The 20,052-nt window shown below is 46.1% G+C and overlaps 1 protein-coding gene across 3 annotated transcripts in view; it reads left to right on the forward strand.

Moving 5' to 3' along the window:
• Positions 1 to 241: 241 nt before the first annotated feature.
• The window catches only part of LOC137324240 (bifunctional protein GlmU-like), a 65,600-nt gene continuing 45,789 nt past the window's right edge, over positions 242 to 20,052 (forward strand). The window contains exons 1-3 of one of the 3 annotated variants that reach the window (XR_010963564.1): positions 242 to 303; positions 499 to 563; positions 14,756 to 15,106. Coding sequence is in view for 2 of the 3 variants with exons in the window: in XM_067988387.1 (XP_067844488.1) it covers positions 561 to 563 (3 nt within the window). In the remaining variant the exon portion in view is untranslated. The other 2 variants (XM_067988387.1, XM_067988388.1) reach the window with 2 other exon arrangements.

Raw genomic sequence — 20,052 nt, forward strand, 5'->3', positions numbered from 1 at the left:
TATACTCATTTTACACTATATATTCATTCTACACTATATGCACATTCTACACTATATACTCATTCTACACTATATGCTCTTTCTACACTATATGCACATTCTACACTATATGCTCATTTTACAAGTTTTTATAGCCAGTGCAACCTACATACATTAAGTAACTGAGTGATCTATGATTCATTTATTGGTATGTCCACACTGCGGTTATTTTCCCAATACAATGACCCGGAATATCTTAAGGCGGAAGGAAAGGACAAAAAATGGATATAAGTTAATGAAGACCGGAACAGAAAAGGAGATCAGGTAAAAAAAGTGCTACAGCCAACCTGGAGAGTTTATCAATATGGATTAAACTCGGGGAACTTTTATATTTAATTAGTAAAATTTGCTAACTCTCAAATATATCGGTAGACTACACGACCGCCGTGTACGAGGGCTGGTCTCTTTTCCTAACTAAAACGTCGAGTTATTTACACTGTGCATGACCTGTATCCCCAGCCGGTGATTGACAGCTCGCCTGGGCTCGCACAGACCGTCTCTGGAATAGTTGCTGCCAGGAAATGGTGAGTAAATTCGGGATGTTTCCTGTTTTATAATTTGTTCAGCAAATCACCGAATGAAAAGAATATATTTTTTAAAAAGTACTGCAGCAAGGAAAAATAATTTGTACACTCTCTTCTCGTTAGATGATTCTGGAAACTCTTGTAACGACAGATCACCCCACATAAGGGCAAAGTACAGTTCTATTATTTGGTTGGACACAGAAGGAAAAAACCCTGCATCACGTTACTGATGTTACACACACGTGACGGATAACATGTCACAGATGGTTTAATGTTGTTGCACCATGGGCTGGATTTTACATCTAAATTGTGGGTGCGTTGGGGGCACCAACCTGCCGAGTTCCGAGTTCCCCGTGGACGCACCTCTGTGCGGGTGGGCGTCCTGAGTCCGGAAGTCCCGCCGGCAATTAAAGCCAGCGGATGATAGTTAAAGAGCCAAATGTACTTTATTGAGGTACTTAAGGCACTTTACTTGTGACATATTAGGTAGTTACAATGATTTTTAACTTACCTGGGTGGCTTTCCCACGGCTTCTGATTCACGCCTGGTGAATGAAACCAGGCATGGAGGGCTGGATCAGGCAAAAAGAAACAAAATAAATTAAATAAAAATCCATTGCACGAAGTTAAAACACAAAATCAACCTACCTTTCCACCCTGCTCCGATGTCCGATGTCTCCCTCTCTGATCTTCACCCCCCCTCGATGTCCCCCCGATCTCCCCCTCTTTACCCCCGATGTCCCCCCGATCTCCCCCTCTTCACCCCCCTGATGTTCCCCCGATCTCCCCCTCTACACCCCCCGATCTCCCCCTCTACACCCCCCGATCTCCCCCTCTTCACCCCTGATGTCCCCCCTCTTCACCCCCGATCTCCCCCTCTTCACCCCCCGATGTCCCCCCCGATCTCCCCCTCTACACCCCCCCGATCTCCCCCTCTACACCCCCCCGATTTCCCCCTCTTCACCCCCGATCTTCCCCTCTTCACCCCCCCCGATGTCCCCCCGATCTTCCCTTCTCCCCCCGATCTTCCCCTCTCTCCCCAATCTTCCACTCTCCCCCTAATCTTCCCCTCTCCCCTCTATCTTCCCTTCTCCCCTCTGATCTTCCCTTCTCCCCTCTGATCTTCCCTTCTCCCCTCTGATCTTCCCCTCTCCCCCCTGATCTTCCCCTCTCCCCCCTGATCTTCCCCTCTCCCCCCTGATCTTCCCCCTCCCCCCGATCTTCCCCTCTCACCCCTGATCTTCCCCTCTCCCCCCCCCCAATTGTCAACCCTCCCCCCGATCTTCCACTCTCCACCTGATCTTCCTCTCCCACCTCCAATCTTCCCCCCTCCCCCCCCCCGATCTTCCCCCCCCTCCGATCTTCCCCTCCCCCCCCCCCCGATCTTCCCCTCCGGCCCCCGATCTTCCCCTCCGGCCCCCGATCTTCCCCTCCGGCCCCCGATCTTCCCCTCCGACCCCCGATCTTCCCCTCTCCCCCCAATCTTCCCCTCTCCCTCCCCCGATCTTCCCCTCTCCCTCCCCCGATCTTCCTCTCTCCCTCCCCCGATCTTCCCCTCTCCCTCCCCCGATCTTCCCCTCTGGCCCCCGATCTTCCCCTCTGGCCCCCGATCTTCCACTCTCCCTCCAATCTTCCCCTCTCCCCCCGATCTTCCCCTCTCCCTCCCCCGATCTTCCACTCTCCCCCCATCTTCCCCTCTCCCCCCCAATCTTCCCCGTTCCCCCCCCAATTGTCCACCCTCCCCCCGATCTTCCACTCTCCCCCCCAATCTTCCCCTCTCCCCCGATCTTCCCCTCTCCCTCCCCCGATCTTCCCCTCTCCCTCCCCCGATCTTCCCCTCTCCCCCCCAATCTTCCCCTCTACACCCCATCTTCCACTCTCCCCGCTGATCTTTCACTCCTCCCACCCCCGATCTTCCGTTCCAGCGCCGGATGCTGCCTGTCTCTCTCTCTCTTGCTCTCTCTCCCCCTCCCCCCCTCGCGTTGCAGCTCCTGTCGGCAGCCAGCCTGTCAATCATGCTGGTTGCCGGGCGCGAAACCCGGAAAGAACTTTAATCACCATCAATTACGTTGCGATTGCATCGGAAACGGTAAGGTTTGTTTACTCGGGTTTGCCACCCGTACCTTCACCCCCGCCAACCTGCCACCATCTCAAAATTGAGCGCCCTGTGACTGTTTAGAAGTAAGCAAAACATGCCATTTTTTAAAGTGAAGTTGGTGGCCCTTTAAGAAGTTTTCTCCCAGACATTTAAGAATTTGGGGAAAAAACAATTAGAAAAATATATATAAAATACTCTGCAACTCCTTTAATCTGAAATATAGATTTTAAAAGGCTTTCGAATCATCGGGCGCTAAATTGGGCTAAGTACTGCCCGTTGATATGGCGCTACGCGGCCTCGCCAACGTCCAAGATGGCATCTTGGCTGTGCATGCACGTTTCCAGCGTGACGTGCGCCAGGCGCCACATTTGTTTAGTAGTTAGCACATGCGCAAATACCAAACGCCAGAAGCATGTAAAGTTGGGAGAAAATGGATACAATTAGTGTGCAATGCTGATTTAAAGTGATAGACACCATTTTGGAACTTAACGCTCAACTCAACGCACAGTGTTAACCCCAACCATCTGAACATGTCTTAGAGTGCCTGGAGGACCCCCACCAATGCTATTTAAAGGGACCATGTAGGATTTACAGGTTAGTGGCTGGATTATTGCTTCTGGTTGCCGAGACATTTGTAACTGTTTTTGGAAATCTCCTATACTTGAATACTAGAGGACATAGCCTAACATTTAGAGCCAGGATGTGCAGGAGTGAAGTTAGGATATGCTTCTACACGCAAAGGGTGGGAGAAGTTTGGAATGCTGTTCTGCAAATGGCAGTTGATGCCAGCTCACTTGTGAATTCTAAATCTGAGATTGATAGATTTCTCTGAACCAAGGGTATTAAGGGTCATGGGGCTAAGGCGGGTATATGGAGTGAGGTCACAGGTCCATCATGATCTCATTGAATGACGGAACAGGCTTGAGGGGCTAAATGCCACTGCCACTTGTTGCCTCCTGATATGCGCCACCTTCTCCTGCAAGAAAGCGGGACGTGTGTCTGGGTGATGTGCCTGTCATGGTTGAATAGCTGCCAGTGTATGTGGCCTGTGAGTTGTGGGTGGACGGCTTGCAACAGTGGTAATGTGTAAGTGTGAAAGGAAGCATCTGATTGGAAGAGTTGAGTACTGATGGAAAGAGTTTGTTGATATGTGGGTGATGGGGGTTGTAGTGTGTGGAGCAGTGGATGTGGCTAGTGGTGCAGTTGGTATGAGACGCCACTTGACAGTTGACTTCACTCACCTTGACTACTTGTGTCAAAGCATTCAACTTCTTCCTGCACTGCATCCGTGTTGATGATGCTGTTAGCCTGGCATTGACGTCGTCCCCCCGCTGCCTCCCACTGCCTTTTGGGTATATGGAGGACCACTTGCGCCTCCCCCCCTCCAGCGAATATAGGATGTCCCTCCTTCTGTCCACCTCTTGCACCAAGGCCTCAAGTGCATCAGCAGAGAGCCTTGGTGCATGCACTCTCACAAGCCTGTTACAAACTCAGATCGGCAGATTGGTGAGGTCTGGCATGCAGATTGGAGGATGTGGGATTTAGTAGTGCGCAACCTTTATTCAATGTTTTAACATAACTCATCAGTTTGTAAACGTAGGGACGGGAGCTGCATCTGTGTTTTGCATGTGCGATATCCGATCTCCCTTCAGACTCTGTGCAGAACGCAGACTGTTGTTTTCAGCAAGTAACAGGTACCAGCTACCTTTAAGAGATTTTTAAGAGATAGCCTGCCTTCAAGAGATTGGGGCTCTCCCTGCTGGTGGAAAGTGCAAATTGCATTGACTCCTCGTTCAACGCTGATTCGGAACGCAGCTTGCAGGTAAGTCCTCAGGCCTGATGAAAGTCTCATCCTGCCTGTGCAGGGGCCATTGGGCACGGGGTAATAGCAGATCACACTACCCCTGCCCAATAATAGGCCCTATCCAATTTTGTCCCCCATAGAATCATAGAATGACATAGCACAGAAGGAGGCCATTCAGCCCATCGTGCCCGTGCCAACTCTTCGAAAGAGCTATCCAATTAGTCTCACTCCCCTGCTCTTTCTCCATAGCCTTGCAAATTTTCCCCTTCAAATATTTATCCACTTCCCTTTTGAAAGTTATTATTGAATCTGCTTCCATCACCTTTTCAGACAGTGCAGTCCAAATCATAACAACTTGCTGTGTAAAAATGTTTTTCCGCATGTCGCCTCTGGTTCTTTTGCCAATCACCGTAAATCTGTGACCTCTGGTTACCGACCCTTCTGCCACTGGAAACAGTTTTTCCTTCTTTACTCTATCAAAACCCTTCATGATTTTGAATACCTCTATCAAATCTCAACTTAACCTTCTCTGCTCTAAAGAGAACAACCCCAGTTTCTCCAGTCTCTCCATGTAACTGAAGTCTCTCCTCCCTGGTACCATTCTAGTAAACCTCCTCTGCACTCTCTCTAAGGCCTTGACATCCTTGCTAAAGTGTGGTGCCCACAATCGTGTAGCTGGGTCCTAACCAGTCTTTATAAAGGTGAAACATAATTTCCTTTCTTTTGTACTCTGTGCTTCTATTTATAAAGCCCAGGATCCCCTATGCCTTTTTAACAGTCTTCTCAACTTGTCCTGCCACCTTCAAAGACTTGTGTACGTACACCCTCAGGTCTCTCTGTTCCGGCACCACTTTTAAAATTGTATCATTTATTTAAAAAAGTTAATGATTCAAGGTTCCTGGGGATGGAAAGAACATATCACCTCAATCCATCCCAGGTTTCTTGCCTGGCAAGAAGGTTCCTGGAGTCAGCAAGAAGGAAACGGGTTAAATCCACAGGCTGCTGCAAGTCTTTCTAACTCTCATCAGGAATCAGGGAGCGGGAAGGGAAGAGCGATGTGGAATTCCAGAACATTGAAGTACTGCTGATGTGGCTTGTCCGTGTTGTTTTTTCTGAGCTGCTGATTGATGCTTTGCCTGGTAGGGGAGGGCAGTCAGTTTTTCGCAGGGGCAGTTTCTGGTATAGTTGTTGTGAGACATTGTGAGACAAGAATCTAAAGCACAGGACTGGGGTCCTCAAACTCAGCCACCAGAAGAGAACTCCTGAGAAATAAATAACAAACCAGTTACATCTTCATATTTTTGGATTAAGGATTAAAGATATTTAAAATAATGGTTTTCTCTAGGATAATAAAACCAGTTGACTTGAGTCTGGAGCAGTATTACTCCAGGGTTTAGTCAGTTTCTTAGATGAACTAGAACAAAAAGTGATTTTTTTTGCTTCATAATATTTAAATATATATAAACGTGAGCTGCATTGGAAAGCCCAGCCCTGGCTGTGCATTACTCCTAGTTAGTCCTGGCCTCTATCATGTAACCAGTCCTGCTTCTGCTCCATGGATCAAACTTAACCTGACATTTTCCAAATGGTGTTTTTTTTATTCGTTCATGGGATGTGGGCGTCGCTGACAAGGCCGGCATTTATTGTCCACCCCTAATTGCCCTTGAGAAGGTGGTGGTGAGCCGCCTTCTTGAACCACTGTAGTCCGTGTGGTAAAGGTTCTCCCACAGTGCTGTTCGGTAGGGAGTTCCAGGATTTTGACCCAGCGACGATGAAGGAACGGCGATATATTTCCAAGTCGGGATGGTGTGTGACTTGGAGGGAAACATGCAGGTGGTGGTGTTCTCACGTGCCTGCTGCCCTTGTCCTTCTAGATGGTAGAGGTCGCGGGTTTTGGAGGTGCTGTCGAAATCCACGTGTCGCCTGGGCTCAGCAGAACCTCCAAACAGAATTTGGGCGTGAAATCTCTAGGTGGGTTGGGTTTGACCTGTGGCTTGGGCACCTCCACCCAAATATGATCTCTGCAGAAGAGAATTGCACGGTGTGACCTGTGCCATAAACGTTGCAAAGTACTTGAAACAGGATGAGCACCAGATAGCAAATACGATTACTTCCCCCAAGTACTCACAAGTATGAGCCACATACCCTCTCCAAACAGAAATAACCCGGGCAAAATCAAGGACTTTGATATAAATGAGATGGAAGTCCTAGATAAGCTAAAAGGTCTCATGATTAATAAATCCTCAGGGATCGATGGTATTTATCCCAAAGTGCTAAGAGAGACTAGGGAGGAGATTTATGAGGCATTCACAATCATTATGAGGAGGTCATTGCACACTGGTGAGGTATCGGTAGATTAGAAACAGGCTAATGTGGTACTCATATTCAAAAAGGATTGTAAAAGCAGGCATAGGCAACTACAGATCCATTAGTCTTACTTCAGTTCTGTGTAAAATAATGGAATTGTTTGTCATGAATAACCTTGAGAATCATCTGTACAATAATAACCTAGTAAACAGCCGTCAACATGGATTCAGAAAGGGAAATCCCTGCCTGACCAACTTCCCGAACTTCTTTGAGAAGTGAATTCGCAGATGGACTGTGGCAGGCTGTATGACGTGTTGTACCTCGACTTCCAAAACGCATTTGATAAAGTTCCACACAAAAGACTACTAACTAAGCTCAAAGCTCTGGGGATTCAGGGTAAATCTTGGCATTAGCTAAAAAAAAATTGGCTGAGGGGTGGAAAACAAGGGGCATTTCTTAGATGGACTACATCTGGGTTGGGAGGGGTGGGGGGTTGGGGTACTGAGTGGGTGCCCCAGGGATCAGTACTGGGACAAATGCTGTTTGTAAATCACATGGATTCAGAAACTCAATGCAAATTGGCCTAATTTGCAGCTCTTACATAGGAATAGGAGTAGGCCATTCAGCCCCTCGAGACTGTTGTGCCATTCAATGAGATCACGGCTGATCTCTACCATGACTCCATTTACCCACCACAGCTCCATATCCCTTGATACCCTTACCCAACAAAAATCTATCGATCTTGGTCTTTAAAGCTCCAATTGTCGCCCAGCATTCACAGCCTTTTGGGGCAGAGAATTCGAAGTTTCCACTACCCTTTATGTGAAAAGGTGCTTCCTGATTGCACTTCTGAATGGCCTAGCTCGAATTTTAAGTTTATGGCTGCTAAATTGGGCCGTGTAGTGCCTGTTGTTTCAGCGCTACACGGTCTCTCCGACATCCAAGATGGTGTGTCGAATGCGCACGCACGTTTCCAGTGTGATGTGCGCCGGATGCCATCTTGGTATAGGAGTTAGCGCAGGCGCAGATAACGAACGCTGGAATCATGTAAAGTAGGGAGAAAATGGCTTCAATCAGTGTGCAACGCTGATTTAAAGTGATAGACACATTTTGGGACTTAGCGCTGAACTCAACGCACAGTTTTAACCCCGACCATCTGAACATGTCTTAGAGTGCCTGGAGGACCCCGCACCAATGCTATTTAATGGGACCATGCAGGATTTACAGGTTAGTGGCTGGATTATTGCTTCTGGCTGCTGAGACATTTGTAACTATTTTTGGAGGTCTCCTATACTTGAATACTCGGACTAGGGGACATAGCCTTACACTTAGAGCCAGGACGTGCAGGAGTGAAGTTAGGAAATGCTTCTACACGCAAAGGGTGGGAGACGTTTGGAAAGCTCTTCTGCAGACGGCAGTTGATGCTAGCTCACTTGTGAATGTCAAATCTGAGATTGATAGATTTCTGTGAATCAAGGGTATTAAGGGATATGGGGCTAAGGCGGGTCGATGGAGTGAGGTCACAGGTCCACTAGTATCTCATTGAATGGCGGAACAGGCTCGAGGGGCTGAATGCCACTGCCACTTTGTTGCCTCCTGATATGTGCCACCTTCTCCTGCAAGAAAGTGGGACGTTTGGGTGATGTGCCTGTCATGGTTGAATAGCTGCCAGTGTGTGCGGCCTGTGAGTTGTGGGTGGGCGGCTTACAACAGTGGTAATGTTTAAGGGTGAGAGGAAGCATCTGATTGGAAGAGTTGAGTACTGATGGAAAGAGTTTGTTGGTATGTGGGTGATGGGGGGTGTAGTGCATGGTGCAGTTGGCAGTAGACACCACTTGACAGTTGACCTCATTCACCTTGACCACTCATGTCAAAGCATTGAACTTCTTCCTGCACTGCATCAATGTTCATGATGCTGTGCGCCTCTTGTCCCCTCCCCCCCCCCCCCCCACTGCGGATATAGGATGTCCCTCCTTCTGTCCACCTCTTGCACCAAGGCCTCTGGTGCATCAGCAGAGAACCTTGGTGCACGCACTCTCGCAGGCCTGGTACCAACTCAGATCGGCGGATTGGTGAGGTCTGGCATGCAGATTGGAGGATGTGGGATTTAGTAGTGCGCAACCTTTATTCAATGTTTTAACATAACTCATCAGTGTGTAAACATAGGAATAGGACCTGCATCTGTGTTTTATGTGTGCGATGTCTGATCTCCGTTCAGACTCTGTGCAGACAGTAGACTGTTATTTTCAGCAAATAACAGATACCAGCTACCTTTAAGAGATTGAGATCCCTCTAGTGGTGGAAAGCACAAATTGCATTGATTCCACATGCAAGGCCTGGAATGGAATGCTGATTGCAGGTAAGTCCTTGGATGGGCTGAAACTTGTGTCCTGCCTGCGCAGGGATCATTGGGCGCGGGGTAATAGCACATCACGCTACCCACGCCCAAAAACGGCCCTTATCCAATTTTTTCCCCCTTTGTCTCCTGGGTCTTGATTCCCTCATCAGAGGAAATAGATTCTCTGTGTCTACCCTATTGAATCTTTTTAACATTTTGAACACCTCGTTCAGATCACCCCTGAATCTTCTACCAAACTAGGAGGGGCATTGGAATCAGAGGAGGCAGTTTAGAAATTACAGAATGAGTTGGACAAAATATGTAAATGGATGGAATAATGGCAGATGAAATTTGATGTGGACAAGTGTAAAGTGCAGACTGCACTTAATAAGCAAAAATGGGCAACCCATGTACTCCATGTATGGTTTTCAAATAGCTACGGATGAGGTTGAAAGAAAGCTAGGAGTCTTATTAGACTCTTTACTCAACAGATCCAATCAATGCAGAGCAGCAATCAACAAAGCCAATAGAACGATGAAATAAATAGCCAACATCAGAGGAAATTGTGATCAACCTCTATAGTGTGTTGGTCAGATCACACTTCGAGTTCTGTGATCAGTTCTGGTCACTGGGACATAAGGGAGATATTCAAACATTGGAGGCAGTGCAGAGAAGAGCCATCAGGCTGACCCTTAGGTTAGAGGTCTGAATTATGAGGCAAGATTGGAGAGAAAATTGGGTTTTTCAGCCTTGAAAGGAGGCATCTGAGAAGTGATTTTATAGAGGTGTATAAGATAGTGAATGATATGGAAAAGGTAATTTTGTGAGAATAGGACAAAGGGACACAAGGTCAAAAGAGTAAAAGACCTATTTAGGACTGATATCAAGAAGTTTTTCTTTACACAGTGTAATAAATAAATAAATGGAATGGACTCCTGGATAGAGTAATGGAGGCAGGATCTCTGGTATCATTTAAACGATAATGGGGGGACTTTAGGGTCTTCCTGGATAGATGAACTAAGATGGGCTGAATGGCCTTCCTCATCTGTAATTACCTTGTGACCTTTTTTTATGAATTTATGGTTCTTTAAAGCAAACTCCCATCCTGTAGACTGTGTTAACAGGTATAAAACTTGGCTCAATATTAACATTCTTGCCTCAGAACGACATAGGTTCAATCCCCACCCCTGGAGATTTGAGCATATAATCTAGGCTGACTGAAGGAGTGCTGCACTGTCAGAGATGCTGGTCTTTCAGATGAGATGTTAAACCAATGCCCTATCTGCCATCTCGGGTGGATCCCCTGGTACTATTCAAAGAAGAGCAGGAGATATATTAAGTTACATCATGTCTACAGCTCAGAAACAGGCCATTCGGCCCAACTGGTCTATGCCGGCGTTTATGCTCCATACGAGCCTCCTCCTATCCCTCTTCATCTAACCCTATCAGAGAGTACTCCTGGTGTCATGGCCAATATTTATCCCTCAACCAACATACTAAAACAGATTATCTGGTCATTTATCTCATTGCTAATTCTGGGACCCTGCTGTACATAAATTGGCTGCCAGGATTCCTTACATTACAACAGTACTTCATTGACTGTAAAACACTTGGGTACGTCGTGAAAGGTGTTATATCAATGCAAGTTCTTTATAGATAAAACATTTAACCAAGACTCCGTTTGCCCATCATATCCAACTACACCACATCCCTAAACTCCGTTTCTTCTCTTATAGTCCTTGAATGGATTGATACCTCCCTCTTGCCCATCTTGCTCAAAACTCCCTGTTTGAATCAGTCCTGTACACTTCTACCCTTCTCACAACACCAAGATTGTCCTGGCCAAAGTCTTGAAGGACATCTTCTGTAACTATGACTGTGGTCCATTTATTCTCATTGTCCTCCTCTACCTCTCCTCAGCGTTTGATATGGTTGACCATGCCATCCACCTATGTTGCTCTCCTCCCTTATCCAACTCTCAGATGACAACAGCCACTGCATTGTAATTTTAGATGTTTTGACGTGACAGGGCACCATATAAATGCAAGTAGCATTATTATTCCTATATAAGAGCAATTTCAAGACAGTATTGTATCTTGGGGTCAATTGATCTGATTGGGCTCAGACAGTTCATGACATTATTGCCCAGTAATCATTTCCAGGTATCTTCTATTTTCTATCAACAGCCTATCCATCTTCAGTTAATTAGTGAAGTGATTTTGCAATAGCAGAAATATGCATCTACAATTTCAGATGAATGCAATACTGAATACTTCACTTTTTCTAAGTTTGGTACAATTCAGGCCTTTATGGTCTTTCATGTACAGGATATTTAATTATTCCATATCACATTATAAAATAATTGCTGGTATTTGAGGCCCTTCCTGTCCAACAATGGAAAAAGTCTTTTTTTAGAATTTTCCCTCCCCCTCCAGTTTCTTCCTTCCGCTCATGAAGGCGCCGATTCATGCTGGGATATGGTTCCATTGTGCCAGCTTTCAGTCCAGCCCCTTACCCAACTGGCCGTCTTTCTTGTATTAGCCTAGTGAGCAATCGTCAGCTATTTGATCGCAAAAGGGAGCACAACTGAGCTCGATCCTATCCTCAGCCAGTGTCCACAGATGGATCCTTTTCCAGCAGGTGACTGGATGGTGACTGGAATGAGAACTTTAGCTAATTTTGTATTTCTCCTCCTTGGTCCGGGGGTGTTAAGGTCAATTCGCAGTATGCCTGAGATCAGCTAATTCAGTATAGACAAATGATTGCAGATCGGACGTTCCTGGTCTGTATTGTATCGTTTCACATTGGCTGGTGCATTTACTAGCTAAGCCAGGGAAGAGCTATGATCAAAGCTTTCATCCTAGTTTCTTTTAATATACCCATCTTCCTATCTTGCAATGTAAAAATTGCTATCATTTTCAAAAGTCAGTCAATGGCAAGTATGTAATGTCAGATTCGACAGGTCTGGGAAACCTTCTGAACATGTCTGGCTACAATTGTTAGATTAAAAGAATAGTTAGATTAGACTGAGTTCTCCCTGGTGACATTCTTGTGGTTTGACAACATAAACTCTGATTCCGTTATAGTCTTAAAATGTATTCAGAGTCTGCCTTTCGCTAATGACCTTTGTCACTATTTCATGGTTCCAACTGCTGATACTCAAAAAATCATGGAAAATTGAGAGTCAGGCTCTATTTAGTTTGTTTTCTTCTGTGATGGGTCGCCTAGTTCTTGCACCAACCATGTGAATGTGTGATAGCCCAAAGGCCTTCAGCAATGCTCCTCTGAAGCTAGCTGCCAGGTTATGCCACAGACGGGGAGGGTGAGTGAATAATTACTTTTTTGGACACAATAGAAACCCCCTTTTCTTTTACATCTTTCGGTGATGTGAGCATAATATCATACAACTTTACTGTGAGTAGCCATGGTGTCAGACAGTGCTGCCTTCCCCTGTGGGCCCCACTGGCATTTGCCAGTGGTGATTTGTTGTCCTCTCTCTTCCTGATTAGCTACCCTTGCATGTCTTGTAACTTTCTCTCTTTCCATAAGCTTTCCCCTGATCACTGCCTAAAAGTGGGTGATCGGCTTCCAGATCTCCCATCAGGGCAGCACTCAGTTTTAGGTGATGGGGTAAACGGTCTATAGTCACTCTCCTTCCAGCTTGCCTGTTGCTTCTGAGTGGCAAATTACCTAGCCAGCAGTGAAGCAATAAAGATCAATAAGTGAGGAGTATATTTTCCTTTGGTCATTAAGGTCACAACAAAAGCAAGTTGAGGTTGGGAATGCCACTTTATGGTCGTGGAGATTTATTCACTAACATTAGAGAACAGAGGAAAAAATATCCCTAAATGAATGGAAGATTGTGACTGAACCCACATCCTAAACCTGTGTGGTACTGTTTGCCAGCAATCTACGGTGCTGCTCTCTTCCTGTGTATTTTATATAGAGCAGCACAGGATGGAGTATGTATCAAGTACGTAACGCAGCCTAGGATTCAGATGACTTGGACAAACCAGTAAAACTTCACTGTTTCAATTGACAGAAGAACTTGCACTTATATAACATGCTTAATGTAGTGAAGCATTCTGAGGCGCTTCATGAGAGGGGTATCGGAACCCATCAGTGTGTTGCCACCTTGTATCTCCATCCACACCCTGGCAGCAGGTCTATAAGATAAACAAAGCAGTGCTGGTGCCTCTAGTGATGCCAAGTCCCAACGAAAGAGGTGTTCCTGCAGGTACTTCTGGAGGAAACAAAGTAAGCCTGGCCTCCAGCGGCACTGACTGCTGTTTTTCAGGATGTGGGAGGGGCTGCACTGTGGTCTGCTGGGCACTTCTCAGCCATTGGAGAAGATACGATGGTGAGAGAATAAAATTATGAATTGTTGCTTGCAAGCAACCTCATGTGTGTAGTCCATTTGTTGCTCCAGTGCTGTAACACAGGCTTACAGTTGGGCTCTTGCAATGTACGGAGAGTAAATGTAAAAACTGCCACTCGTATTCAGTGAGAGCGAGCTTTGCCTTTGGTTTTACATTTAAATATAATGGTAACTTTCATTTGTAGCAGGGAGTAACATGTCAACCCATATTTGTTTAAATGGTTCGTTTTAATACTGGTTTTTAAAATGTTTAACTTTCTGTGCATGGCTTTAATTCTGTTGTAAAATTGAGTTTTAGAACAATACAAAGTCATAATCCGTATTAGAATCAAGTGCTGATATACTGATTCGTAATAAAGAGGTTGTAAAAGTATAATATAGATTGTTTGATCATTTACTCTCAATAAAAGTATAAGCAAATCTCAGTGATCCCCACCAGGTGTCACTCTGCTGTTTTCTGCACATTGTTAGTGTTGGAGGGAAAGATGCTGCCTGCCTTCGGGCATTGGAAACAAACTGATTGTTTAACACTTAAACGGGGAAGAGAATGGATTTGTGTGTCCTGCAGATAAAAGAACTTGAATTAGTAGCAGACCAGCATAAATTTGAGAAAAATATTTCAGAGAAAAAGCAATTTCAGTATTTGCAGCTTTTATCTTTTAGCCAAAATATATGGGCCGAGAAATTCGATCGCCCTGCACCCGTTTTACAGGTGCAAAATGGGCGCCTAAGGATCCAATATGGCAGGCAAAGCGGGCGCGCTCATTCTGCGCCGGAAGTATTCTGCCCATCATATTGGATCGGGCTCCTCCATAGATGCCCAGGACACACGTTGGAAGCAGATAAAACGATCATGATAATATATTTAAATAAGGGTCCTACGCTTGTTGTAAGTCTCTTTTGTGAAATTGGGCTGCCCCAGCACCTGACTCACTTTTTTTTCATAAAATATACTTTATTCATAAAATTTGCAGCAAAACATACAATACAGTTGTCATATCACATTCCAAACGTACACAATACAGATTATACAATTTGCAGGTTACATCAAGTGCAGTTCAATGAACACATTGTGCATAATTACAGTTCATGACACTCTAGGGTGCCTCATTGCATTATACTCAATACAGATTATTGATTACAGATTCATTACAGGTACATTACATCAATTTGAATTTTACATTCTGCCCGTGGGGGGTTTTCCCTGATTGCAGCCCCTTGGAATACAATGGCGGGAAGGCTCTAAACGGTTGCCTTTCCTCACATAGGCTTTGCGGCGGCCGCACCCAGCTTCAGTGCGTCCCTGAGCACGTAGTCCTGGACCTTGGAATGTGCCAGTCTGCACCACTCGGTCGAGGACAGCTCCTTGCACCGGAAGACCAGCAGGTTTCAGGCAGACCAAAGGGCTTCTTTCACCGAGTTGATGGTCTTCCAGCAGCAGTTGATGTCTGTCTCGGTGTGCGTCCCCGGGAACAGCCCGTAGAGCACAAAGTCCTGTGTTACGGAACTGCTCGGGACGAACCTGACTCACCATGTAATCAACTTGCTTGGCAACTTATGGCGTTAACAGGAAGGACCTTCCAGGAGTGCTATTTAAAGGGCTCATCCTCTCCATAAAGGTTAGTTGCTGGTTTGTCCACTTAGGCTGTTGGTTAAGTTCTGGGCCTATTGTTGGTTATTTTTTGCATTCAACAACTGAATTCTGACTTCTGGGAACAACTTTGTGCTGGTGCTGCACTGCATTTGTCTGCCTTCAAAACAGTTTTTTTGCAGTCATGGGTGGTCTGGGAGGTATGCCTTTGGGGCTGGAGGATGAGAGTGGGCAGCAAAGAAAACAGGAGAGAGGAGGAGCAGCTGGGGGAGGAGGGCACTGCAAAGGAGGCCCTACCCACAGCGAGTCTGCAGGAGCACTTCTCATACCTCAACTTCACTGTGTGAGTCGGCGGCATTTCACCAAGGAGGCCATCACCTTCTCCCAGGGGGGAAAGAGTGTACAGGCGGGTTTGGCCTCCTCCAGTCGTCTCCTCCAGTCGTGCGCGACCTGCTGCCACACGTTGTGCGCGACCTCCTGCCGTATGTTGTGCGCGACCTCCTGCCCTATGTTGTGCGCGACCTCCTGCCCTATGTTGTGCGCGACCTCCTGCCGTATGTTGTGCGCGACCTCCTGCCCTATGTTGTGCGCGACCTCCTGCCCTATGTTGTGCGCGACCTCCTGCCGCAAGAAAGAACAGCCTCGTGAAGTGTTTTGAGAATGTGCCTGTCATGGTGGAATAGTTTGTATGATGTGTGGAAGATGCGAGGTGTGGAAGTGAGGGTTGCAATCGTGGTGTGAGTAGGAGAAGGAGTTGGAGTGAAGTGTGGTGCAGTGATTGTAGGAGAGTGAAGGGAGGGGAGTATTGTGGCTGCAGGTGGTGGAAGTGTGAGGAGAGAGTAATTGAAGCGAGAGGTAAGATCCTTACCATGACAACTCTGATGAGGTCATTGAACTTTTTTCTGCATTGCAACCATATCCAGGGAGCTAAGCTCTTGGCACTGACCTCCTCTGCGATCTCTTCCCACTGGCAGCGGAGGTGTTGCCTGGAGGGCTTTCTGACCTCTTTCCCCCCCCCCCCACCTTTCCCCGAGGAGAACATGACCTCCCTCCTCCTGTCCACCACCTGGACCAGGGCCTCCTAAATGGCATCGGAGAACCTGCGGGCCCGATCTACAGGTCTTGCAGTCATTTCACTGTTCACAAGCGTTTCCTCCTCCCCTTTAAGAGGTGCAGGATACCTTTAAATGGCGTCAGAGATGCCTGATTTCTTGGCCTCCCAAAAAGGCTTGCAGCCAAAAGCAGCGTGGCTGATGCTGGCTGCATGCCTGACCCATGATAATTAGGACCCAGCATGAATTTCAAGTGGTCCCTGCGTCCACATGCAGAGAGTGTCTGCTGCACCCCTTGCGCACCCTTTTTCAGGAACAATTGAACATCTCTATGAAGTATTACATGTGGTGTAGAATGGAAAATAAGAAGGGAGAACGGATTTTAGATATGTTACAAAAAGTGACATATAATCGGGATAAAGTGCCGATTGTGTGAATGGGATCCTTTTGGGTCTTTTTGTGGCATTTATACACATAGTAGCAAAAAAACAGAATACGCTTGTATAATTCACACTAATCAACCATTATTTTTCTGGGTTTTTTTGTAATACGTGTTAGAATTAAATGGATATTGTAACTTGATATTTGTTTAGAGGGGAGAAGACCAATGCAGTTGACCACATGGCAGAACAGCTTCTGACAAGATTTGTTCCTAGGACCAGAACATTCTCTGAGATCAGTAGCACAAGTCGACTCGGAACAGTGCCCTTAACATCACTTAAATTGCAAAGTCTCTTGAGCCAAACTAACTCCTTTTAGAAGCTAGTTTAAACATTGTGCAAGAGTACCCGTAACACTTTTATATTAGTGAAGTGGTTAAGTCTTCGAGTGTACTTCTGTTGGTGCCACATATATCCCCCGGACACACGATTTTCCGGCAGGGGTCCTCAAACAGGTGTTAGGCCCCTGATTTGAATGTGCAAGGGGCCTAACACCCGTTTCAGGCTGGTGTCAGGGATGCCTGTAAAGCCGTCTTTACCAAAATGGTGGCGCAGTCACAGATTGGGCGCGGAACATAGTGGCCCAAAATTGGTCCTTTTGCTCCCCTGTTTTCCACCTGTAAAATGGACTAACGAGGACCAATTCCTGCCCCTAAGTTTTTCAGTTTAAAAACATACCGTTTTGCATAATAGGGCATGTTCAAAATGCTTAGTGACATGAAACACTTCTTAGGTTTGTGTTCTAATCTGACATTGTAAGGTTTATTATAACAACATATGTGCAACGAGCACTAAAGTAAACTCTTTTCTGTGTGGCTTGTATTATTCAATGTACATATTTTGCAGAATTCTTGTCAATTGGTATGTTCTGAATAGGAAGTTTTAAGGGAGAAAGCTATTAAGAGTGTATAATGCATTTTCACTGTGGGAAAGAATGTCTGATGACTTTTGAATTTATGGGTATTATTGCACACTGGCTTTAGAGAACTTCAAATTGCAATCTGCTGTATTCACCATTCATTCCTGGCCTTGGAACGAGGTGTTATTGAAGGTAGGAATATGGAAAATGTTTGAAAGGAATCCTGTGCTTAAGTCCCTCTCACCTCTTGGAAATGAATAGTTTTGAGTACCTGGGGTCACGCCTCAGCTTCATTACAGATTCTTCAACTTTGTAAACATCATTGCTTAAATTTCAAGTGCCTCACATTAGTAGCTATAGTTCAGATTTAATAAATTGAATCACTGATATCATTTACAATCTCAAAGCTGTGACAAATGCCACAAGTCTTGAAACAGCACGTTTGCAATTGCAACTGCATTGAGGATTTTTTTTGCCTTTTGGATTAATCAACCGGTCAATAAATCTATAATTATTGTTTTTTGTTAGGTTAGCAAACAGTAAGTGGTGCATCACAGTGGGCAGGTGTACTATTTCTTTGCCCTTTGGAGTTTGTGACCTCAGCAGGGTCATGTAGGATAGGTGCTGTGTGGAGGGGAGGTATTTTTTCCCCTAGAAGGAAGGATGAAAAAAATCATAAGCACTGTCAACTTGCACTAATTTCACAGACTTTCTGGTGGTCAGTTCAGATGTGGCAAGGCCTGGGAAATGGTCCAAGGGCCAGAAGGATGCTGAAAGATTTATTCCCCAAAGAATAAGTAGTTTGAATTTTTAAAAGAGAATAAACAAGTGATCATTTCCCATCAGATGTTGCCTTTTTCTATTTGTTCACTGTTTTCATTTTTATCTTCTCACATTTTATTTCAGTATTCTTCAGTCGACTCTCCTTTTTATTTTTCAAGGTGTCTCCTGACATTTGTCAGACTGCATTATATGCTTCATACCACTTGGAAAATTTTTTTTTTTTTGTATTCGTTCACGGGATGTGGGCGTCGCTGGCGAGGCCGGCATTTATTGCCCATCCCTAATTGCCATCGAGAAGGTGGTGGTGAGCCGCCTTCTTGAACCGCTGCAGTCCGTGTGGTGACGGTTCTCCCACAGTGCTGTTGGGAAGGGAGTTCCAGGATTTTGACCCAGCGACTATGAAGGAACGGCGATATATTTCCAAGTCGGGATGGTGTGTGACTTGGAGGGGAACGTGCAGGTGGTGTTGTTCCCATGTGCCTGCTGCTCTTGTCCTTCTAGGTGGTAGAGGTCGCGGGTTTGGGAGGTGCTGTCGAAGAAGCCTTGGTGAGTTGCTGCAGTGCATCCTGTGGATGGTACACACTGCAGCCACAGTGCGCTGGTGGTGAAGGGAGTGAATGTTTAGAGTGGTGGATGGGGTGCCAATCAAGCGGGCTGCTTTATCTTGGATGGTGTCGAGCTTCTTGAGTGTTGTTGGAGCTGCACTCATCCAAGCAAGGGAAAATCTTTGAGGATCAGTCTCAAGGCTCAAAGTCTGTGGCATTGCCAAGATGTCAACGGTGTGAACTGTTGGCGTGGGATGTGGAATCCCTCGGGGCGAGGTGGTCACTGCAATATGAGAATGGGCTATTGGACTAAGCCAGGCAGTTCTGTCATTGTATAGCCTGCCTCAAATCAAGTAATGAAAGATAGAACTTACAGCTATATCTATCCGAAAATACGGAAAATTGCCCAGGTATGTCCTGTCCACAAAAAGCAGGACAAATCCAATCCGACCAATTACCGCCCCATCAGTCTACTCTCAAACATCAGCAAAGTGATGGAAGAAGTCGTCAACAGCGCTATCAAGCGGCGCTTACTCACCAATAACCTGCTCACCGATGCTCAGTTTGGGTTCTGCCAGGACCACTTGGCTCCAGACCTCATTACAGCCTTGGTCCAAACATGGACAAAAGAGCTTAATTCCAGAGGTGAGACGAGAGTGACTGCCCTTGACATCAAGGCAGCATTTGACCGAGTGTGGCACCAAGGAGCCCAAGTAAAATTGAAGTCAATGGGAATCAGGGGGAAAACTCTCCAGTGGCTGGATTCATACCTAGCATAAAGGAAGGTGGTAGTGGTTGTTGGAGGCCAATCATCTCAGCCCAGGACATTGCTGCAGGAGTTCCTCAGGGCAGTGTCCTAGGTCCAGCCATCTTCAGCTGCTTCATCAATGATCTTCCCTCCATCATAAGGTCATAAATGGGGATGTTCGCTGATGATTGCACAGTATTCAGTTCCATTCGCAACCCCTCAGATAATGAAGCAGTCCATGCCCACATGCAACAAGACCTGGACAACATCCAGGCTTGGGCTGATAAGTTGCAAGTAACATTCGTGCTAGACAAGTGCCAGGCAATGACCATCGCCAACAAGAGAGAGTCTAACTATATCCCCTTGACATTCAATGGCAATAGCATCGCCGAATCCCCCACCATCAACATCCTGGGGGTCACCATTGACCAGAAACTTAACTGCACCAGCCACATAAATACTGTGGCTACAAGAGCAGGTCAGAGGCTGGGTATTCTGCAGCAAGTGACTCACCTCCAGATTCCCCAAAGCCTTTCCATCATCTACA

The sequence above is a fragment of the Heptranchias perlo genome, chromosome 8 (assembly GCF_035084215.1).
Source record: "Heptranchias perlo isolate sHepPer1 chromosome 8, sHepPer1.hap1, whole genome shotgun sequence".
NCBI classification, from domain to species: domain Eukaryota; kingdom Metazoa; phylum Chordata; class Chondrichthyes; order Hexanchiformes; family Hexanchidae; genus Heptranchias; species Heptranchias perlo.